Source organism: Rhinopithecus roxellana, chromosome 8, assembly GCF_007565055.1.
Source record: "Rhinopithecus roxellana isolate Shanxi Qingling chromosome 8, ASM756505v1, whole genome shotgun sequence".
Classification (NCBI taxonomy): domain Eukaryota; kingdom Metazoa; phylum Chordata; class Mammalia; order Primates; family Cercopithecidae; genus Rhinopithecus; species Rhinopithecus roxellana.
The window spans coordinates 86,341,330-86,365,771 of NC_044556.1; the positions used below are offsets into that span (position 1 = coordinate 86,341,330).

The following is a 24,442-nucleotide window of genomic DNA, read 5'->3' on the forward strand; positions in this document are numbered from 1 at the left end:
TTTACGTGTCCCAGGTTTGGTTTGGAAAACAGAGTCATAGCGATGGTCACCCAAACCAAGGGAAGTCCTTGTTGTAGCACTACCTCCAACCCCTAGCCAGACTAGGAAACCCCTTTCCCTAGGAGTTTCTTACAAGTTGTTCCGACCAGGAGATTACTTCAGTGTCCTGGGTGCGCCTTCCGCACTCCCTAGAGCTGGGGGAAAACCATGGCTGAACAGCAGGTGGGACAGGAGAGCATGAACCGAGGCAGAGTGGTCTTTCCAGTCTTCCTGATTTGCAGTTATGCCTGTTACTGGCACAGTATACTTTTGTTTGGTTTTACTGTATTTCTTTCTTTCTTTTTCTTTTCCTTTTTTTTTGAGTTAGGATCTCACTCTGTCACCCAGGAGTGCAATAGTGCCATCTTGGCTCACTGCAATCTCCACCTCTTGGGTTCGAGGAATTCTCCTGCCTCAGCCTCCCTAGTAGCTGGGATTACAGGCATGCACCACCATGCCCAGCTAATTTTTGTATTTTTAGTAGAGATGGGTTTTCACCATGTTGGGCAGGCTGGTCTCAAACTCCTGATCTCAAGTGATTGGCCCACCTTGGCCTCCCAAAGTGCTGGGATTACAGGCATGAGCCACCAGTGCCTGGCCCTGTTTTACTGTATTTCTTAGCACAAGGTTCCAGGAGACCTTATTCACTGCAAATTCATGTGGGTTCTGTTTTCCTCCCCACCCCTTCAGCTCTCCATTCTAGCCCCGCTCCCAGCTGCTTATCCAGGCTGCCACTGTCCGACTACCCAGGAGCCCTGTGCCACGCCTGGCCATTTGAAATGGTGTTCAGGGGTGTCTGATAGCCTGTGGTCTCCTGCCCTCTTCAGCTCACCACTCAGCACCTCCATGGATATCTTGCTCCTTCAGGCCCTCATCCTCCCTGCGCCTCCTGTGGAAAGTCTAATAACAGCAGGTGTTGACATGAGGAAAGCTGGGCTTCCCAATATACTTCATTGATCCACAAGACATTTATTAAGCACATACTGTGGGCCAGGCACCATAATGGGCCTGCGATACACAGATGAACAAGACAAGGTCCTGACTGCCGTGTCTCACAAACTAAGCTGTTCACACACATACACAAACACACTGGCGCAATGCAATGTCATGTATCTGTGACAGAAAATCTGTCACTGGGGTCGTGAGGGATGGGCAGTCGTGCTAATCAAGGAAATTCACCAGGCAGACAGGTGGTAGGATGGGGAGAAGAAATTCCATGGGGAGGAAGAAGCATGGGCAGATGTATAGGTGGGAAACTCATGAATGGTCCCAAAAACATAAGTGATCTGCTATAGCCAGTGAGGGCAGGACACAGAAGACAAGGTCTTTCCTCAGGGAACTTATCTTCTAGAGGGGTGAGTGGCCAGGCAGGCTTAGAACAAAGAAGACAGGTAGTGGTAGTAAGAGCTACTTTTAAAAGGCCAGATAAAGTGTCAAGAGTTTTCACAAAAGGGAGACAGGACTTTGGGTTGGAGGGATCCCAGGGAGCTTCATGGGCTGGATTTTGAACATGTAGGATGGATGTGCAGAGATGGGAGAAGAATCCAGAGGAAAGAGGAAGAGTGGGGCCTGCATGGTGTGCATGAAAATAATGCCATCACTGGGTGCAGGGCAAGCTCAGTCTCATTGATTTTAAGTGGCCGAAAGAAGTTGGGATGAGAATAGCGTGTGTGTGTGTGTGTGTGTGTGTGTGTGTGTATTGGAGGAGCCAGGATTGAGGGGCCCAGTGAGGGGAAGAAGGTGACAGTCTGGAGAGCTGAGGAGTGACCCGGAGTTATGCTGGACTTGGAGGAGGCAGTGTGTGAAGCTATGGGGTAATTTTGGCACAGTTTCCTTGCTTTAAATGTTCTTAGTCCTTTTGCAAAAACACATTTCTATATTAATAAACATGAAAAAAGGAACAGAATGGAAAATACACATAGATTTCATTTAAGATAAAAAAATACAACTTCAATGAAATTGCGACTGCCCCCAGAAGGCCTTCAGTGTATGTGTTCTCTTGTGGTCATTAGGGCAACGAAGGAAAAGATCTGAGAGGCCCTGACATCCTTGGCCAATTTAATTTTCACAGGAATTCCATGACATAGATGCTGTTATGTGAGAAAATGTAGGCCCACCAAGGGCATACCATGGCCAAGGTTACACAGCTAATACACAGCTGACTCAGAACTCAACCCAGGATCTGTGTGCAAAGTCCGTATTTTTCATGCAACAGCCTGAGCGGCTGATCAATGAGGTGTGCTAGGAAATAAAGCTGAAAAGATAGGTTGGTGATAAATCATGGAAGGTCTTGAAGGCCAGGCTGAAATAAAGGCAGCATGTGAAAGAAAGTTCTTGGCTCACTAGGGCGAGACCTGGAGAAGCTGAAGGTAAGAACATGAAGTGCAGTACAGCCACAAGAGAGGGAGTGACTCTCATTCATCCCAGCTTCTTTGGGGCCACCTCTTATCTACAAGACAAAGCGTGACTTGCACTTAACAGTGGCATTGTTTCTGTGGCAAAAGAAGGAAATGTGCCTCTGCTTCTGTTTGTTTTCTACTTAATGTTGTTTTGCAGAACACAGAGAACCCAGAATCATGGACCATCTCATTTTTGACCTGAATGCTAGAGAAAGCACGTCAGCCATCTGCAGCTTCTCCCAAGTGTCCTTCCCATGATTAGGGATACATTCCATAATCAACACAGCAGGACAGAACAGTATTATTGGATCTGAAAGAAAACCAATGGAGACTGGGAATCTCTAAGGGCAGCTGCAATTTTCTAGATCTATTTTTTTCCATTTGGAGGTTAGTGAGACAGAACATGGTGTTGATATGAAAATCGAGAGATTTATGTTGATTTCATAGTAGCAAAAAGAAAAAAAAAAATCTCCGGAGAGGACCCCAAAATGGTAACTTGGTGCAAATACAAAGTGAAGAGTTATTGGTGGCTTGAGATAGGTTGGAAATTGCTCCTTTGATTAGGAGATGGTTGCTATAGTTTGCAACGGAATGTTACTGTCTTTCTTCTTTTCTTTTTCTTTCTTTAGTATATGTTGAGAGAGTTTATGAAGAAACCAGCCAACATCCTGGAGATCCTCAGGCCACCTCAAGTACTGCTGTTTCTGTACAAAGCCTCTAATGGATTGATGTTTCATCAACTGGTACTGGGACAAGGACCCAACCACCACCATGATGAGAGCACTGTTAAGGTCAGATAAGCACCTGCCCTGGGCATAACTGAAGGCTTCAAGGCACCAGCCATCTCTAAGGAAGTGTCTGCTCACAAGACAAACAATCTTTCTACTGTTCCAGATGGCGTCCTGGATGTTGGCAATGTGGTTTTCTCCCGGGACAAAGTCTCTTTCTTCAAAGCACAGGTTAAATCTGTTTTGGTCACTGTATTGAGTGTCCAGGTGTTTGAGCAAAGCATTCTGCACCCATGCGAAGTCTTTGCTGCTGAAGCACAAATAGGCATCATATTTGTACATATCAGGTTCTGTGCCCTGGGGATGGTACTTGAACACTAGTCTTTGGGCTGTCTTATAACAGATAAAACAGAAGCCCCGGAACTTCATGACTATGAGGATGGTCATGAGGAACAGAGTCACAGTGACAGTACATACAATGAAAAGGGAGAACTTTAGGGACTTTAAGACTTCCTCTTCATCACAAGCTTCCGTGGAAAGAGAGAAGAGGGAAACCCCAGAGAGCGAGTCAGGGTACACGCAATGTATGTCTGCAGGAGGCCCAGCTATAGTGACATTGGTGTGATTAAGCCAAAGGATAAAAGTGCTAAGTGCACATTCACAAATGAACTTGTTATGAGTGATATCCAAGACACTAAGTGATACAAATAAATCAGGATCGGGAGCTAGGAGCTGATTCCTAGATATGTCAAGGATCTCTAAATTAGCAGGTAAATCATTGTGAGAAAGAACTGTCAGCCTGTTGGAGTTCAGGCTTAGTCCCTTTAATGCAGTCAGATGGCTAAATACTCCTGGTGGAAGGAAATTAAGATAGTTATTATTCAAATACAGAACTTGAAGATGAGAAAGTCCCTCAAAAACATCCCAACAGAGCTCAGATTCCCAGGCAAGTTGCAACATATTTTCTCCAAGGAAAAGCTGTTCTAAGCTGGGATTCTCTGAAGGGGTTTGATCTCCACTACAAGAGGATAAGCGATTTTGATTTAAAATGAGAATCTGGAGATGAGGTACCTGTAGGAGAAAGTAGAGAACATCTAGATTTTCTAGCCTGTTTTCTGATAAGTGGATGAAGTTGGCTGTAAGGTTGATCTCTGACAAAGTCACTAGTTTATTGCCACTCAAGAAGATTGTAGGTATGCTTGGAATAAAATGAATGGTTGTAAGAGCGTTGTCTCGGAGATCCAAGGTCTGTAAGTTTTCCAGGAATTTGAATGTTTGGTCTTGAATTATTCCAATGTGATTCTTTTGCAAATCAATGTAGGCTACCTTAGGTAGTCCATAGAAATTGGAACTGTAAAGTTCCCCCAGAAGGTTATACGATAAATTGAGAACTTGGAGGTTGTCAAGTCCGTAAAATGCTTCAACTGCAATCTTATTTATCTTGTTGTAGGCAAGGTTCAGAACCTGCAAATCCTGGAGTGTCTCAAAGACTCGGGAGTTCAGGGAGAAGATAAACCCATGTGAAAGGTCCAGGTGTCTCACTGAACTTCCGGCCAGGCCAGCAAATGTGTTCTGGTCAGGATCTTTGATGTTATGGAAGCCAAACCCGGCACCCATGATGTGGTGGGCAAGAATCAAAGAGAAGGCCTGGCTTTTGCTGATGGCATTGCTAAAGTTTCCTGTGATATCCACTGTCCAGCCATTTCCAGAAACATCTAGTGTCTCCAGCACCATGTTTCTGAATGGGTTCATACATTTTCCCCAGTCCACTGAGACTCTGCTATACAAGTTATTAGCTGCGAGGCTGAAAAAGGAGAGCATTTTCCCTTGGAGGGGCTCGAGCTCATGTTCACACACAAGAAATATTTGGTTGGAGGAAAAATCTATGGACTTCAAGGAATTCAGCTTCCCAAATGAAGGATGAAGGTAAAGGCTATGAATCTGATTTTTGGATAGATCCAAGCGAGTTAAAGACTTTAAATTTCTGAAATAACCATCTTTCAATACAGCATCGGAGAGACCACAGAAATACAGTCTAAGTTCAAACAGATGGAACAGTCCCTGAAAAGCATCTGGATGCAAGAAGTATATCTGACTACCTCCCAGGTCCAAGATTCTAAGGTTGGGCAGGTTACTGAAGGCCTCCTTGCCAATAGTCAAGGGGGTATACTGGTTCCCGAGCTCCAGCAGCTGCAGCTGTTCCAGAAAGGGGAAGGATGAAACAGTGACTGTCCGGATAGAGTTGAAGCTCAGCAGGAGCCTCTCAGTGGTGTTGAGGACCTGGGGGACCTGGGTGAGGTTGCAGAAACGATAAAAGGCTATTCGGCCATCAAAGGAGCAGGAAGGAAATCCAAACACAGGACTGGCCACAAGCACCACTCCTAGGAGAAGGTCCAGGTGGTCTCCCATGATCCTATGGAGAAGAAGGGAGAATGAAAACACAGGCATTTAAGCTCGAGGTATTGCACTGGGGTCTTCAGATCCTGGGGGTATTCTCTATGATGTTCCTGCTCCCTTTGACCCCTTCATTCCTCTGACTCCACAAACGTGGCTGCTGGCAGATACAGACAAAGCTATTCTTACTCTCTTTCTGCTTTTTTGAGACAGGGTCTTGCCCTGTCTCCCAGGCTGGAGGGCAGTGGCACCATCACAGCTCACTGCCACCTCCACCTCCTGCGTTCAAACCATCCTCCCATCTCAGCCTCCTGATTAGCTGGAACTACAGACATGTGCCACTGTACCTGGCTAATTTTTGCATTTTTAGTAGAAATGGGGTTTCACCACATTGCCCAGGGTGGTCTCCAACTTGTGGGCTCAAGCAACCTGCCCGCCTCAACCTCTTGAAGTGCTGGGATTATTATAGGTATGAGTCACCACACCTGGCCTATTCTTGCTCTCTTTCTATCAAACACTTATGTTGAATTCTCTATATACTAGGCACTATTCTAGGTACTTAAAAAACATTTCACTTAATCTTTTAAAAATTTTTTATTTATTATTCTAAATTAAAATTAAAAAATTGAGATGGGGGTATCACTTTGTTGCCTAGGCTGGTCTTGAACTCCTGAGCTGAAGTGATCCTCCCACCTTGGCCTCTCAATGTGCTGGGATTACAGGCATGAGCCACTGCACCCCACCTGCACTTAATCCTTATAATAATTCTACGTTTGTTCATTCATTAGTTTTTTCATTCATGATTTGCTGAGGGGAGTTGGAGAAAACAGCAGGAAGAGACACAGTGTTGCTTCACTTCAGCCAGGCACCCCATTCCTAGCCCACAGAAAGCTCGGCTGATGAGTGGAAAATAAATTCACTGTTTTTCTCCCTTAACTTGTCTAGGCTACTGGCCCATCTCTGTTTATCTGACCTTACTCCACACACAGTCCATCCCACCATGCAGAAATCAGGCACTTTCTGGCATCCCTACAAAGAGTCAGATGTGATGGGCTTAATAAAAGTGTGATAAGTGCCTAGTGCTCGCCTGGCAGCTGTGTGAGTGTGAGTGTACAACAATAAACAGAGCCTGGCCCACTTGCTTAAGTCCAGTGGGGGAGCTGACTGTCTGTCTGGGTGGGTTGAGTGTTTCCTTCATGGATGCAGCAGAAATGGTGCTCAATAAATGTGTCTGGCTTATGTTCCAAGTATTGTGCTGGGTGCTATGAAGAGAAAACACACAAGAACCCCACCTACAGAGCGCTTGGTGTCTGTTATTTGCATAGCACCTCCATCTTTGGTGCCTGCTATGCATTCCACTTGCTCTAAATGTAACGAAAGGCCTCTGTTGGAAGGTAAAGGAAGAGTTACATAGCTCAGAGGGCAGGTGAATGAGAAGAAAAATAAATGAAAGAAACAGGAAGAAGGCAATGGTTTATAAAGAGCATGAATCCTATGATCCCATGAGACAACATCACTGGCAAAGGTGTCAACACCAGAAGAGATTAAGCCTGGAGCAGTCACGGTGCTGGAGGTAGGCTATCTCTAACGAGGCTGTGCTTTGTGTTGGGGCTGATGTATGGTGGGGTTTCCACAGAAACTGTGAGGCCGTGGCACACAAGCTACAGTAAATCAGAAGTAGGCATTGATGCCTGGGTTGACTCAAAATATCAAACTCAGGCATCTGATAATTGTTAGGAAAAACTTGGTGAGAATGTTTATCACCACTCTGAATTTCTCCCTCATCTTAGTAAATGGCTTCACCATATCCATCCAGAGACTCAGGGTGACAACATAGCAGAGTCACCCTCATTCTTTTAAACATCACCCCCATATCCAATCCATCAGCAAGTCCTCTTGGTGCCACCTCCCAAGCCTATTCACTGCCCTACTGTAAGCCACCGCCATCTCTTTGTGTGGGCCAGACTGGAGACTCCTCACTGGCTCTCTTATTTCTGGTCTTCCTTTCATTTTCCAGCCAGCAGCCAGCATGATCTTTTAAAAACATAATCTAGTTGATATCATTCCTCTTTGTACAGGGCCCTTTCCTTCCTTCCCACTGTACTTGGAATAAAATCCTACGAGGACTTACATGATTCAGCTCTTGACTGTCTTGTCAACATTATCTTGAATAGTTTTTCTACTCAATAACTCACTAAAAAAAATTTGCTGAGTACCTATTATGGGTCAGGCACTGTTTTATTTATCATTTATTTATTTGAGACAGGGTCTCACTCTGTCACCCAGACTGGAGTGCAGTGGTGCTATCTCAGCTCACTGCAACCTCTGCCTCCCAGGTTCAAGTGATCCTCCCACCTCAGCCTCCTGAGTAGCTTGGATTAGAAATGTGTGCCACCACACCCGGCTAATTTTTGTATTTTCACTAGAGACGGGGTTTCAGCATGTTGGCCAGGCTGTTCTTCAACTCCTGACCTCAAGTGATCTGCCCGCCTCAGCCTCCCAAAGTGCTGGGATTACAGGCGTGAGCCAGCACACCAAGCCTTGGGCATTGTTTTAGGAGCTGGAGATACAGCTGTGAACAAAATGGACCAAGCCTGCCCTCATGGAGCTTACATTCTGGTGGACGGAAGAGGTGATAGACAACAAAAGGAAGAGGAAATATGTACTGACAGATGGAGGTAAGTGCAATGGAGGAAAGCAAAGTGGGTAAAAGGAGATGGGGTGCCAGGGCTGGGGTGGTGGCTGCTATTTATGGAGAGGAGACAGGAAAGGTGTCTCTGATGTAATGAGATTAGGGCAGGGGTCTGTAGGAAGTAAGGAAAAATGTGGAGAGGCCCAGTGTTTGAGGGAGAGGAGCGGCCAGCACCAAGGTCCTAGGGTGGAAGTTCCAGCCATCCTGGAATACACATGTGGTCCGTCATTCCAAACTCTTTCCAGTCTCAGGATCTTGGCACGTGCTGCCTCCTCCATGTGAACCCTCTTCTCTCTGCTCTTACTGCGACTGGATCTCACACCAGTGTTTCCTCAGAGCCTTCTCCTGCACACACCATTTGAAATAACTCCCCCTCCCTGTTACTCTTTCAAAAAACCATCTTATTTCCATCAAAGCAATGATCACAGCCCTTAATTGTCTTGTCTATTTGGTTGCTTATTTATCATACTTAACATCTCTGTCCCCTGGTAGACTATATTCTCCACACATCAAACAGTTAGAAAGAAGCATGGTGCTCCCAAAAACAAAGGAAAGAGTATGTTGAATATGTTGAATGAACAACACTGCCATCAACAGAAAGATAAAGGGATTGGATCTGTTCAAGGACCTTTGCCTCAGTGCATTTTATCTGTAACACTCTCTAAAAGCAGTGGCTTCTGATGGGGACAGCTGCCTTCTAGGAAGCTGTAAATTTGCAGGCTTGCTTTTTGGTTGTCGCAGTAACAGGGGTGGGTATCCCCCCTGTAATCAGGATGGCATAATAATGTATGTCAATGAAAAGAGCCAAACTGCAAAATATTTGAAGAGATTTATTCTGAGTCAAATACGAGGGCCATGGCCCATGACACAGCCTTCAGGAGACCCTGAGAATGTGTGCCCAAGGTGGTCAGGATGCAGCTTGGTTTTATATATTTTTGGGAGACATGAGACATCAGTCAAATACATTTAAGATACACATTGGTCTGGTCCAGAAGCACGAGACAACTTGAGGGGCGGGGAGGAGCTTTCAATTTATAGGTAGACTTAAAATTATTTTTCTAATTGGCAATTGGTTGAAAGAGTTATCAATAGAGGCCAGGTGTGGTGGCTCATGCCTGTAATCCCAGCACTTTGGGAGGCTGAGGCAGGCAGATTGCTTGAGGTCAGTGTTGGAGACCAGCCTGGCCAACATGGCAAAACCCCATCTCTACTAAAAATACAAAAATTAGCTAGGCATGGTGGTGTGTGCCTGAAATCCTAGCTACTCAGGAGGCTGAGGCAGGAGAGTTGCTTGAACCCAGGAGGCAGAGGTTGCAGTGAGCTGAGCTTGTGCCATTGCACTCCAGCCTGGGTGATACAGCGAGACTCCATCTCAAAAAAAAAAAAAAAAAAAAAAAAAAAAAGAGTTCTCAAAAGGAAAGAATGTCTGGGTTGGGATAGGAGGTTGTGGAGTCCAAAGTTTGATCATGCAGATGAAGCCTCCAGGTAGCCAGCTACAGAGAACAGAATGTAAATGCCTCTCATCAGACCTAAGGTCTGTGTTGATGTTAATGTTGGCGGGTATAATGAGGCATTTTCAGCCCCCACTTCCATCATGGCCTAAACCAGACTTTTAAGTTAAATTTTTGAGTGCCCTGACCTAGAAGGAAGTCCATTCAGATGGGCCGGGCACAGTGGCTCTCTCCTGTAATCCCAGCACTTTGGGAGGCTGAGGCAGGCGGATCACCTGACCAGGAGGCAGAGTTGCAGTGAGCTGAGCTTGTGCCATTGCACTCCAGCCTGGGTGACACGAGAGACTCCATCTCAAAAAGAAAGAAAGAAAGAAAGAAAGAAAGAAAGAAAGAAAGAAAGAAAGAAAGAAAGAAAGAAAGAAAGAAAGAAAGAAAGAAAGAAAGAAAGAAAGAAAGAAAGAAAGAAAGAAAGAAAGAAAGAAAGAAAGAAAGAAAGAAAGAAAGAAAGAAAGAAAGAAAGAAAGAAAGAAAGAAAGAAAGAAAGAAAGAAAGAAAGAAAGAAAGAAAAAGAAAGTCCATTCAGATGGTTGTGGGGCCTTTGAATTTAATTTTTGGTTTACATGTGCATGACAGTCCTGTACCATGCAGAATCGGCCAGCATCCACACAGCTGTAGGATGTCCTGCCCAAAGTCCCTAAGGGTCAAAAACTTGCTCAAAATTACCTCAGAATGTAACTTTGTGTTATATGCTAAAAAAAAAAAAAAAAAAAAAAAAAAAAAAAAAAAAAAAATAGTTTTTGCACTGTTTTAATATATACTGAACTTTTCAGGAATGCAACTACTATGTCAGTCTAGGTAATTGTCAATCTAGGAAAGACTGTACCTTGTTTAGTTTGGACCTTTATAAAGTGTTATAAACCAAAAATAAAATTCTAAGCTCCCCAACTGACTGATGGACCCCTCTCTTGGCCAAGAGAAGGGGCCTGAAAAACTAGTTCAGGCCATGATGAGAAAGGTGAGGGAGTCAGACACGCCTCATTATACCCTCCTCCCTTTGGAATTCAGGAACAACTGACCAGTATTAACATTAAAACAGACATCTTCAGACTGATAGAACAGACTCTTTGTAGCAATAAGATACCAACACAATAGGCCTGGCACAGTGGTTCATACCTGTAATCCCAGCACTTTGGGAGGTCAAGGTGGGTGGATCAGCTAAGGTCAGGAGTTCAAGACCAGCTTGGCTGACATGGTGGAACCCCGTCTCTACTAAAAATATAAAAAATTAGCTGGGCCGGGTGGTGGCATCTGTATTTGGGAGGTTGAAGCATGAGAATCACTTGAACCCAGGAGGTAGAAGTTGCAGAGATCATGCCACTGCACTCCAGCCTGGGCAACAGAGTGAGACTGTCTCAAAAATAAAATAAAATAAAATAAAATAAAATAAAATAAAATAAAATAAAATACACAACAGATAGCAGGATCTGGAATAAATTTAAGTATTTTACCCCAAAATAGAATATTTCTTTGACATATTTTGAAAGGGCCCTGCACAGCTGTCTCTTGTGGGAAAATCTACATCTGTAGAGAATCCCCTTCCCTTTCCAGGTCTTTTCCTGATCCAGGAGAGATTTAATTAAGAGTCTGGCACCTTTTCAGTTCTCATGAAAGAGACATTTACCATCTATTCTCTCTAAAGCCTGCTACCTGGAGGCTTCATCTGCATAAGAACCTTTCTTCACAACCCCTTGGTTCCAGGACTTCAGATAAAAACTTAATTCTTTCAGCGAATTGCCAACCAGAAAGTCTTTTAATCCATCTATGACTTGGAAGCCCCAGGCTTTGAGTTATCCTCCCTTTCAGACCAAACCAATGCATACCCCACATAGATTGATTGATGTCTTGTGTCTCTCTACAATATATAAAACCAAGCTGTAGCCCCAACACCTTAGGCACATGTCCTCAGGACTTTCTGGGGCTGTCACAGGTTGTGGTCCTCACATTTGGCTTGGAATAAACCTCTTGAAATATTTCACAGAGTCTGACTCTTTTTTGTTGACAGTGTTATTCAGCATTTCAGAAAATCACTTCATGGTGGCCAGTGCCTCTGTGGAGAGTCAAACAATGTCACACACTGTACCCGTCTGCACCATATGGTGACAGCATTTATGTGTGAGCAAATTTACTTAGTCCTCATTTCAAAATGTCAAGTGTAATACAAAAGTTTGAGAAGAGGCAGGGTGTGGAGGTTCACTCCAGTGATCCCAGTACTTGGGGAGGCCAAGGCGGGTAGATCACTTGATCCCAGAAGTTTAAGACCAGCCTGGACAACATGGCAAAAACCCATATCTACAAAAAAATGCAAAAATTAGCTGGGCATGGTGGTGCATACCTGTAGTCTCAGCTACTCGGGAGGCTGAGGTGAGAGGATAGCTGAGGCCTGGGAGTTTGAGGCTGCAGTAAGCTGTGTTTGTGCCACTGCACTGCAGCCTGGGCAACAGAGTAAGACCCTGCCTTGGAAAAAAATGTTTAAGAAGTGTCAGTTGAATATTATCTTACTTCTCTTAAATCCAAGCATCTTCTTTATAAGTAGGTGTGAGTGTTTAACTCATTTCATCTTCTAGTTGCACATAAGCATTCACATGCTGAGACATGCACCAACTCATTATAAATTACTTCCCCTTTTATTTCTTTTTTATATCCCAGTTAGGACAGTATATTGATTTCTATAAAATTATGCATGTAGGTGGATTATGTTACATCTATGAATGTCATTTCAAAATAATAAAGAGGTCATTTCAAATATTTGTTATAAAACGGAGGCCTGGGTCTGACAGTTCTGCAGTGCCGAGAGGTAAAGCTTCCAGGTCTTTTTCCACATTCCTTACAGGCACTCTGATGATGAAAGCCAGGAATTCTGTGAATCCTATGTATTCTTTCCACCTACATAGTCTGTGATTATTTTGTTTTGTTTGAGACAGGGTCTCACTCTGCTGTCCAGGCTGGAGTGCAGTGGCGTGATTACAGCTCACTGCAGCCTCAATTTCCTGGGCTCAAGTGATCCTCCCACCTCAGCCTCCGGAGTAGCTGGGACCACAGGTACATACCACCATGCCAGCTAATGTTTGCACTTTTTTTGTAGAGACAGGGTTTTGCCATATTGTCCAGACAGGTCTCGAACTCCTGGGCTCAAGCAATCAGCCCACCTCCACCTCCCAAAGTGCTGGGATTACAGACATGTGCCTGGCCAGTGTTTGTTTCTTTTGTAGGTGATGAGATTGAGTAATGCAAACTAAAAACTGGTCAGGAGTTGGAGACCAGTCTGGACAACACGGTGAAATGCAACTCTACTAAAAATTCAAAAATTAGCTGTGTGCGGTGGTGGGCGCCTGTAATTCCAGCTACTTGGGAGGCTGAATCAGGAGAAACCCTTGAACTCAGGTGATGGAGGTTGTAGTGAGCCAAAATCATGCCACTGCAGTCCAGCCTGGGTGACAAGACCAAGACTCTAAAAAAAAAAAAAAGAAAGAAGAAGAAAGGATTGGAACCCCCCTTATGGTAGCACAGTTTTAGCCAAGTTAAATGCTTAAAAATGCATAATAAATACAGCACTTGACTTTGAAAATGACCTGCAGTTTGCTTGTGGAAGTGGGCATTTGAAGGGTTGCAGCTTGTGAGTTATCTTATTTTTATTTTTTGAGATGAAGTCTCGATCTGTCACTCAGGCTGGAATGCAATCCAGCTTACTGCAGCCTCCGCCTCCCAGGCTCAAGTGATTCTCCTGTCTCAGCCTCCTGAGTAGCTGGGATTACAGGTGTGTACCACTATGCCCAGCTAATTTTTGTATTTTTAGTAGAGATGGTGTTTCACCAAGTTGCCCAGGGTGGTCTCGATCTTCTGACCTCAGGCGATCCACCCACCGTCATGCGTGTCCATGTGAAGAGACCACCAAACAGGTTTTGTGTGAGCAACATGGCTGTTTATTTCACCTGGGTGCAGGCAGGCTGAGTCCGAAAAGAGAGTCAGAGAAGGGAGATAAGGGTGGGGCCATTTTATAGGATTTGGGTAGGTAAAGGAAAATTACAGTCAAAGGGGGGTTGTTCTCTGGCAGGCAGGAGTGGGGGTTACAAGGTGCTCAGTGGGGGAGCTTTTTGAGCCAGGATGAGCCAGGAAAAGGAATTTCACAAGATGATATCATCGCTTAAGGCAAGGACCGGCCATTTTCAGTTCTTTTGTGGTGGAATGTCATCGGTTAAGGTGAGGCAGGGCATTTGCATTTCTTTTGTGATTCTTCAGTTACTTCAGAACATCTGGGCGTACACGTGCAAGTCACAGGGCATCCTGTGATGGCTTGGCTTGGGCTCAGAAGCCTGACATCCACCTCGGCCTTCCAAATTGCTGGGATTACAGGCGTGAGCCACAGCACCCAGCCAGTGAGTTATTGTGAATGGGGGAAGAAGGGTTATTTGATATCAGAGGGGAAGTTACAGTAACAGATGTGGGTGCATGTGGCTTAAATCACACATGGAGAATGAGGTAGCTGACTAATATTGGAGGTGTATTTTGCATATTTGAGAAGTGGAAAAATACTGAATATCAGAGGTCAGAAAAAGTCAGGAAATGCAAAACAACAAAGTTATCTGCAAAGTCCCTAGCAGAGCAACGGCCGTTTGTGGTTTGGTCAAAGGGCGGGAACAAATGAACAACTGACTAATGTTCAACTTTAAATGTCAGCCAATTGTAAACCTACAACTGTAAAAATCCCCAGTGACTCTGTAACTTGCTGTAACTTGTTTGTGTCTGACTATAAAAGACGGCAGAGCACCGAGCTCGGGGCCTCTCCCTAGGACCTGACGCCTGGACGGAGAGGTCCAAGTTCGAACTCGAAATAAAGCGATCCCTGCCGCTTGGCTTTGTCTCTGGACTCTGGTGGTTGCTTTTGGGTCGTCGCGGGTCTGGGCATTACATTTGGGGGCTCGTCCGGGATGGCCCCTAAGCCCACCAGACCCCAGGCCAACGGGTCATCGCAAAAGTAAGCCGGCTCTGTCTATATGTTGTCTGTCTGCCTCTGAATAATCCCGCGGGGTCTGTATATGAGACTGATCTAGTCCTGGCAGACACGCTATAGGAGAGTCAGTGGAGGCTGGTAGGAGACGTCCTCCGGTACTCATCTGGGGCTCTGTATTCTGTGGCCCATCTGCTTCTGGTCGGGTCCTAAGCCCGAGACGTGCTAGCGATCAACATATCTTGGTTGTTGGAAGTTATCTGTCGCGCGCCTCTTACTAATTTACCTTGATTTACAGAAGCTTCGGAGCCAGTCCTGTACCAGGCACTAATATCCCTTACCACCCATCTTCTATCAACAGGACTTCCTCGGAATGGGCACCTCCCAGACCACGCCACTTTCTCTCCTTGTCAATAATTTTAAAGATGTGAGAGCAAGGGGACATGATCTCAGTATAGAACTTAAAAAAGGAAAATTAATAACCCTCTGCCACTCTGAGTGGCCCACCTTCGGCGTAGGCTGGCCAGCCGAGAGAACCTTTTGCCTCCCCATTATCCTCCAGGTAAAATCAAGGGTTTTCCTGCCAGCTCGTTCGGGACACCCAGATCAGATCCCCTATGTTTTGGTCTGGCAAGATCTGGTGGAAAATCCATCCCCGTGGCCAGCTCCCTTTCTGCTGACTTCTGAACCTTAGTCGCGCAGCCAAATGGGACCACCAAAAGACCAAAAACTCCAACTGCCCCCTTGCCCCCTGTATTGCCTGACAGCCAGGACCTCGTATCCTTGGAACCCCCGCCTTATCATCCCCCTCCTGGACCCCATGCCCAAGCCCAACCGGCCGCACTCCCAGGAAGCCATGAGGGCCGAGAAGCGGCAGCAGTGCCAGGGGAAACTGAAAGTGAGCATGGCTCAGGAGGGCCAGTGGGACGAACACGTGGGCGTGTCCAGTGCGAGGCAACTCCGCGACTTCCCGATTCCACTGTAGCACTCCCCTTAAGGGAAATAGGACCCCCCGATGACACAGGTAACCCTAGACTCCAGTATTGGCCATTCTCTACCAGTGACCTGTACAACTGGAAAACTCAGAATGCCTGGTTCTCTGATAACCCCAAGGATTTAACAGCCCTTCTAGACAGTGTCATGTTCACTCATCAGCCTACCTGGGATGACTGCCAACAGCTCCTCCGCATTCTGTTCACAACGGAGGAACGGGAAAGAATCCAGGTAGAGGCTAGAAAGTTGGTTCCTGGAGATGACGGTCAACCGACTGCAAACCCTGACCTCATTAATGCAGCATTTCCTTTGACCAGGCCAACGTGGGACTACAATACAGCAGAAGGTAGGGGAAAGTTACTCATTTATCGCCAGACTCTAATGGTGGGTCTCCGGGCTGCAGCTCGCAAGCCCACTAATTTGGCTAAGGTATATTCTGTTTTACAGGGAAAGACAGAAAGCCACACTGTTTACCTAGAAAGACTAATGGAAGCCTTTAGACAGTATACACCTATAGATCCAGAGGCACCTGAAAATCAGGCAGCAGTTGTTATGTCCTTTGTCAACCAGGCGGCCCCAGATATTAAGAAGAAGCTACAAAAATTAGAAGACTTGGAGGGAAAACAGGTCCAGGACCTCCTTCGCATAGCACAGAGAGTTTATAACAACAGAGATGCTCCGAAGGAAAGACAAATTAGGGCCACTGAGAAAATGACCAAAGTCCTGGCGGCGGTCATCCAAAAAGAACGACCACCGCCAGGAAGCACCCAGTCCACGCGTGCCCCTAGGCGCAATCTGAGTAAAGACCAATGTGCATACTGTAAAGAGATTGGTCACTGGATAAAAGACTGCCACAAAAAGAAACAGCGCCAGCCAGGCCAAGGGCAATGGCAGCCCAAATCTATGCCGATACTAGTTACTCAAGATACAGACTAGGGGGGACAGGGTTCGGATCCCCTCCCTGAACCTAGGGTAACTTTACAAGTGGAGGGGTCCCCGGTCCAGTTCCTGGTCGATACCGGGGCACAACATTCGGTCTTAGTCAAGCCCTATGGAAAGTTATCTTCCAACTCCCCCTGGGTTCAAGGGGCCACAGGAAACAAGAAATATCCATGGACAACCCAGAGAGCAGTAAACTTGAGAACCGGGAAAGTGTCCCATAGCTTCCTGGTCATCCCTGACAGCCCTTGTCCTCTGTTGGGGAGAGATCTGTTGACAAAAATGGGGGCACAAATGCATTTTCAACCAGAAGGGCCCAAAGTGACTGACTCCCAAAACAGGCCACTATCTGTTCTTACCGTAACTCTAGAGGATGAGTACCGGCTTCACCAGGAGTTAACGCCTCCTAGCCAAAATATAGACACCTGGCTCCAGAGCTTCCCAGAGGCTTGGGCAGAAACAGGAGGACTAGGGCTAGCAAAGCACTGTCCCGCCATTTTTGTTGAGCTTAAGCCCGGGAAGGACCCTGTTCGCATGCGCCAATACCCAATGGCCCTGGAAGCCAAAGAGGGAATTATACCACACATCCGCCGACTCCTAGATCATGGAGTCCTACGCCCCTGCCACTCACCATGGAACACTCCGCTGCTACCAATACAAAAACCCAACAGTAAAGAATATAGGCCGGTACGAGACTTAAGAGAAGTCAATAAAAGGGTAATGGACATACACCCGACGGTGCCAAATCCATACACCCTCCTGAGTACCTTGAGTCCTGAAAATCAATGGTATACTGTTCTAGACCTAAAAGATGCTTTTTTTAGCCTGCCTTTAGCCCCTAAAAGCCAGGAAATTTTTGCCTTTGAGTGGACAGACTCTGAAAGAGGCATAAGTGGCCAACTGACGTGGACCAGACTGCCACAAGGATTCAAAAACTCCCCAACCCTGTTTGATGAAGCCCTCCACGAAGACTTGGGTGAGTACCAATGCCAACACCCCAGTATAACTCTCTTGCAGTATGTTGATGATCTCTTAATAGCGGCAAAATCCCCAGAGGCCTGCATCCAAGGAACAAAAGACCTCCTAAAAACCTTGGGAAACCTAGGTTATTGAGCCTCAGCTAAAAAGGCCCAGATCTGCAGGCCAGAGGTAACCTACTTGGGGTATCTACTTAGAGGGTGACAGCGCTGGCTAACAAACGCTCGGAAAGAAACTGTCCTACAGATCCCCAGACCGCAGTCAACACGACAGGTAAGAGAGTTCCTGGGATCTGCAGGGTTTTGCAGACTCTGGATACATGGCTTCGCTGAATTGGCAAAACCCCTCTATCAGGCTACCAAAGAGCAGCAGCCCTTCAATTGGACTGAAGAGGCTGAGCAAGCTTTTCAGCAAATCAAAACTGCTCTGCTCTCAGCCCCCGCGCTGGGTCTTCCGGATGTCTCTAAGCCTTTCCACTTATACGTGGACGGAAGTCGGGGCATAGCGAAAGCAGTATTAACCCAAAATTTAGGTCCCTGGTGCAGACCGGTTGCACACCTCTCAAAGAGACTGGACCCAGTAGCTGCAGGATTGCAGGATGGCCTCCTTGCCTCCGGATGATGGCTGCAACGGCCCTGATGGTCAAAGACACTAACAAACTGGCTATGGGCCAAGAATTACAAGTCACCACCCCCCATGCTGTCGAAGGCATCCTCCGACAACCCCCTGACCGATGGCTCAGCAATGCTCGGCTTACCCATTACCAAGGGCTGTTGCTAAACCCCCTCAGAATAACATTTAAGCCCCCGACAACCCTAAACCCAGCATCATTGCTGCCAGACCCAGACTTAAGTAAGCCGCTCCACAACTGTGCTGAAATACTAGCCCAGGTACATGGAGTCAGAGAAGACCTCCAGGACCGACCGCTACCAGATGCAGACCTCACCTGGTTCACTGATGGAAGCAGTTCACCAAGGACAGAGGTATGCGGGGGTGGCGGTAACCTCAGAGACTGAAATAATTTGGGCTGAGCCTTTACCTCCAGGAACATCGGCTCAAAAGGCTGAGTTAATAGCCTTGGCACAAGCCTTAAAACTAGGCAAAGACCGTAAACTGACAGTGTATACTGACAGCCGGTACGCATTTGCCACTGCCCACATACATGGGGCTATATACAGAGAGAGGGGGCTTCTGACAGCTGAAGGAAAAGACATTAAAAATAAAGAAGAAATCTTAAATCTTCTGACTGCCCTTTGGGAACCCAGAAAGCTGGCCATTGTCCACTGTCCGGGACATCCAAAGGGCACTAACCCAGTCACTTGAGGAAACAACCTGGCTGACCAGATTGCAAAAGACGTGGCTAAAACCACTCCTCAGCTGCTGGCCCTCCAGCTGCCTGATCCCGGACCCAGAGAGTTGCCCTTTCACCCAGAATACTCAGAAGAAGACCTCCAGTGGATAAGTAAACTCCCCGGAACACAGGTCAGTAATCAGTGGTGGAAAGATTCTAACAACAATACCATTCTCCCGGACAGGTTGGGGCAGCGAGTAATAGCACAAATCCATCGAAGCACTCATCTGGGCCCGCGGCGGATGTTAGATTTGATTCAACACACTGGACTAAAAATTAAAAACGCCCTTAAAAAAATAGACGTCACGGTTAAAAACTGTGTAGTATGTCAACTCAATAACGCCAGTCACGGGACCCAGACCTCGGGAAAAAGACAAAGGGGAGATAGACCTGGTATATATTGGGAAATTGACTTCACTGAAATAAAGCCAGGAAAATATGGATACAAATATTTGCTAGTTTTTAATAGATACATTTTCAGGATGGGCAGAAGCTTTCCCGACAAAGAAAGAAACTGCACAGATTGTAGCTAAAAAGATTCTGGAAGAAATCCTGCCCAGGTACGGCTTTCCAGTCATGATAGGGTCAGATAATGGGCCGGCCTTCACTGCAAAGGTAAGTCAGGAACTGGCTTCCATCCTTGGGGCTATTTGGAAACTGCACTGTGCTTATCGACCCCAAAGTTCAGGTCAGGTAGAAAGAATGAATAGAACATTAAAAGAGACCCTAACTAAATTGACCATGGAGACTGGCGCTAACTGGGTAGTCCTCCTCCCCTACGCTCTCTTCCGGGCACGTAACTCTCCTTATAAACTAGGACTTACCCCTTATGAAATAATGTATGGCAAACCACCCCCTATCCTCCCTAACCTTAAAGACAATCTCCTCAAAGCTGACACAGATAATGGTCTTGAACTTTTGTTCTCCTTACAAGCCCTACAGAGAGTTCATGAGGAAGTCTGGCCCAAGCTAAAAGAACTATATGAAGCTGGGCCTCCACCCATTCCACATCAATACAAACCGGGAGACTGGGTCCTCGTCAAACGCCACCGACAAGAAACCCTAGAACCCCGGTGGAAAGGACCATTCCAGGTGATCCTGACTATGCCTACGGCCCTCAACGTGGAAGGCATCGCCGCGTGGATTCATCACACCCACGCCAAGCCTATAGACCCGCTCTCAGACCTTGTTACATCCTCGACGGGAGAGACAACAACCTGGACAGTTGACTGGACCAAAGAAAACCCTCTAAAACTTGTTCTACGCCGTCAGCAACCTAAACTGTAACTATGACACCTACCTCCTCCTTTATAACTCTTCTACTCTTATGGATCCCCTGTGGGGAGACCCAGGCAAACCCGTCAACATCCCCTTTCGCTTGGCATTTTTTCCTGACTGAGAACTGGACCAATTATGCTCAGACAGAACAAAAGGGCTCTGTATTAGGCACTGCTGATTGTCCCCCTGGGGGTTGTAGCACTCCCATGTATCTAAATTTCACTGATTTTGTACACCAGCCAAAAAAGGCGGCACCCGCAATTTGTCTTCTCTTTGACCAATCACTCTCTTATTGTAATAACTCATGGGTAGAACAAAGTGTCGGCTGTCCATATCGGTCCTGCAAAATCCACACCGTTAAAATCCTGAAAACTTCTGAGTCCCTGTCCAGTCAAACGTGGCGGTCACACAATTTTTTTAAAACTACATCAGGCTACACCTGGGTTATCTGGGACCCCTGGAACCCCCGCTGGACTTCTCAACCCAAAGGGGCCATGTACATGACTTCAGGAACTACCTGGCCTAGTAGCCGTCTTTTTCTCTGGCGTTCCCTTGTTCAGATCCAGACCACCCTACATGCGGCTATACAGAACCAGGAAAGGGAATTAAATGTCTAGCTTTCAACTTTAACTCCTACCCGCCCCTTTTCCTGGTTATCCCTATTAAGAGAAGGGTTAGAGATCGCAAACGCCACTGGCCTAGGCAATCTCTCTGCATGCTTCTTCTGCGCGGCTCTAGGGCGACTGCACTTAACCGCAGTTCCACTTCCAGGCCCGTCTAACGCTTCTTTCAGCCTAAGCCCTAACAATAGCCACGTACCACCCCCGATCCCTGATGTCCCCTTGTTCCTAAACCCTGGACAGACACAAGTCTCCTTTTGTTATTCCAATGCCAGCACTACCCTCTGTAATACAACTTCCACTCCCAACTCAACCCTCTTTGCCCACCCTGGTTCTTTCTTCTGGTGCAATGGGACCCTATATAAGAACCTTTCCACTCAGGCCACTATAACCCTACTGTGTCTCCCTGTCACGCTAGTTCCCCAACTGACCTTACGCACCCCCGCAGAATTTTCCAGGTGGGACCCCGCCCCTTTCCCTAGACCAAAACGAGCCATATTCCTCCCCTTAGTAGCCGGAGTCTCACTCACCACGTCCCTAGTTGCTGCAGGACTAGCCGGAGGAGCTTTAGGTCACTCCCTTATCAGCACTGCAAAACTCTCTCACCAATTCTCCATAGCTATGGAAGCTTCTGCCGAATCCCTTGCCTCATTACAGAGACAATTGACTTCCCTTGCCCAAGTTACTTTACAAAACCGCCGTGCGCTAGACCTGTTAACGGCCGAGAAAGGAGGGACCTGTCTTTTCCTCAGAGAAGATTGTTGTTTCTACATAAATGAATCTGGACTCTAGAAACGCGAGTCCAACAGCTACATAAACTTAGCCTAGAATTGCAGAAACAACAATTCACCTCTGCTGCCAACAGCTGGTGGAATTCCTCCATGTACTCCCTTCTAGTGCCCCTCATAGGACCATTCATAAGTATACTTCTCTTACTCACTATAGGACCATGTATAATAAACAGATTAACAAACTTTATAAAAGAAAGACTCAACACTGTCCAGCTTATGGTCCTGAGAGCCCAGTACCAACCTGTACTCACCGAGCCTTCTGAGTCAGACGTATAAGACCCAAGATTGGCTCTCCAGGTACTAGAGAGAGGGGGAAATGAGAAGTGGAAAAATACTGAATATCAGAGGTCAGAAAAAGTCAGGAAATGCAAAACAACAAAGTTATCTGCAAAGTCCCTAGCAGAGCAACGGCCGTTTGTGGTTTGGTCAAAGGGCGGGAACCAATGAACAACTGACTAATGTTCAACTTTAAATGTCAGCCAATTGTAAACCTACAACTGTAAAAATCCCTAGTGACTCTGTAACTTGCTGTAACTTGTTTGTGTCTGACTATAAAAGACGGCAGAGCACCGAGCTCGGGGCCTCTCCCTAGGACCTGACGCCTGGCCGGAGAGGTCCGAGTTCGAACTCGAAATAAAGCGATCCCTGCCGCTTGGCTTTGTCTCTGGACTCTGGTGGTTGCTTTTGGGTCGTCGCGGGTCTGGGCATTTCATATTCTTTTGTGTTTTGGCACAGCTGGGTGCAGTTTTCTGCCTTTACATGCAAGAAATTACACATAAGCAAATGTGAAATTCACATTCTTGAATATGTTAATATTATTCTCTAGCATATCAATAATCTTCCCAACACATTAATATTGTTCCCTAATACATCAATCATGTTAGAAACAAGTTTACATTCCAAAACAAGCCTTATAGCAGCACTGACTATACTCTAATTCAAGGATTACAGTTCAAATTAAGAGTAGAAAAGATGCAGGTTCTATATATGATTCTACCCCCTGCACCTGCGAGGCAGAGTATGGAGATCCTGTGGGACTGTCTTGAAAATCAGCCCTGGGAATGAGTGCAGACTCAGACCCTAATGAGCTCAGGGACTTGGGCAGAGCGCGTCACTCCTCACAGTCTCAGTGTTCTCATGTTTCATTGAAAGACTGAACAAGATTAGTAGCTCTCAGCCTTGGCTGCAGATTAGAATCACCTGAGAAGTCTTCAGACCCAGGAAGCCCAGACTGACCACAGATGCATTAAACGAGCCTCTTTGGGGTTGGTGGTGGTGGTGGTGGTGGTGGTGGTGGTGGGCGGGGGGGAGGAGGTGGTGTGCTCTCTCAGGAATCTGTGTATCTCTCAGGAATCTGTATCTGTGAATTTTATACACACTCAAATTTGAGGATCACTGATGGAAACCAATGGTTCTCAAAGTTGACTACACACTGGAATCACCAGGGGACTTTAAAAAAATGCAAGTGTGTGGGTCCCATCTGAGAAAGGCTGATTTAGTTGGTGTGGAGTGTGGTTTGGGCATCTGGGGTTGTTCAGAGTCTTCAGGTGATTCCACCAGCAGAGAGTCTGATCACCTGGTCTTCTGGTTGCAACCCTGACTGCGCCTCAGAACCACGTGGGCTGCTTAAAAACAGTACTGACTCAAAAAATGAAACACAGAACTAATTGCTGCATGACCCAGCAATTCCACTTCTAGGTGTACACCCAAAAGAATTGGAAGCAGAAGCTCAACGATATTTGCACACCAATATTCATAGCAGTATCACTCACAATAGCCAAAGGGTGGAAACAACCCACATGTCCACCAATGAATGAATAAATGAACAAAATCTGTTGTCTATATAATAGGATATTTTTTCAGCCTTAAAAAGGAATGGAATTCTGACACATGGTGTAAGATGGATGAACTTTGAAGACATTATACTGAGTAAGCCAGTCACAAAAGAACAAATATTGCAAGAATCCACTTATAAGAGATATCTACCCTAGAACTTAAAGTATAAAAAAAAAAAGATATCTAGAACAGATAAATTCAAAGAGACAGAAAGCAGAGCAGAAGTTACCAGGGGCTAGGAGAAGGGAAGGATGGGGAGTTAGTGTTTAATGGGCAGAGTTTCAATCTGAGATGATGAAAACGTCTGGAGACGAACAGAGGTGAATGTACTTAATGTCACTGAACTGTCTGCTTAAAAATTACTAAAATGGACATTTTTTATATAATGAAAATTATATGTCTATTTTTCCACAATTTAAAAAATTAAATTAAACCCAAAAACCCACTACAAATACCCAAACCTGACTTCCCAATATTCCAGTTCCACAGGCCTCTGAGGCCTGGAAAGTGCATTTTATATCCGTATCCCAGTTACTTTGATGTTAGTGGTCTCAGGCCATGCTTTGAGAAGTATTGGTCTAACGGATCGCCTTCAACTCAGAAACCAAGTGATTCTCTTAGATGAAGGAGGGCTGGTAAGAAAATCTGAGGGCTGTTGAGTATTGGGTTTTTATTATTAAGGCTGATTTAACTTGTATCTAGGGCTTTGAGGGGGAAAAACAGAAACAGAACAATCAATGCAGGCTTCAATACTCCTGCCAAGCACTGTTAATTAAGATAATGAGACCAGAGGGAGAAGGGTCAGTATCCCTTTCATTTGAGCTGAATTCATTTAGCTTTAATCCCAGCCATTAGCTGGGCTGGTTCCCTTTCTTGACTTAATTGCCTGGACAGCAGAGCTGCTCACCTACGCCTGGGGAGTTATGGGCCATGGTGTCTCTGCAGCAA

At 46.0% G+C, this 24,442-nt stretch overlaps 1 protein-coding gene across 2 annotated transcripts in view; it reads right to left on the reverse strand.

Annotated features, from left to right (window-relative positions):
• The window catches only part of TLR5 (toll like receptor 5), a 50,611-nt gene that overhangs the window by 8,183 nt on the left and 17,986 nt on the right, over positions 1-24,442 (reverse strand). Inside the window, exon 3 of one of the 2 annotated variants that reach the window (XM_030937013.1) lies at positions 4,238-5,579. In XM_030937013.1, the coding sequence (XP_030792873.1) occupies positions 4,238-5,575 (1,338 nt within the window). In that variant the 5' untranslated portion in view covers positions 5,576-5,579. Of the gene's footprint in view, positions 1-2,847; positions 5,580-24,442 lie in introns of those variants that run through there. The other variant, XM_030937012.1, reaches the window with a different exon arrangement.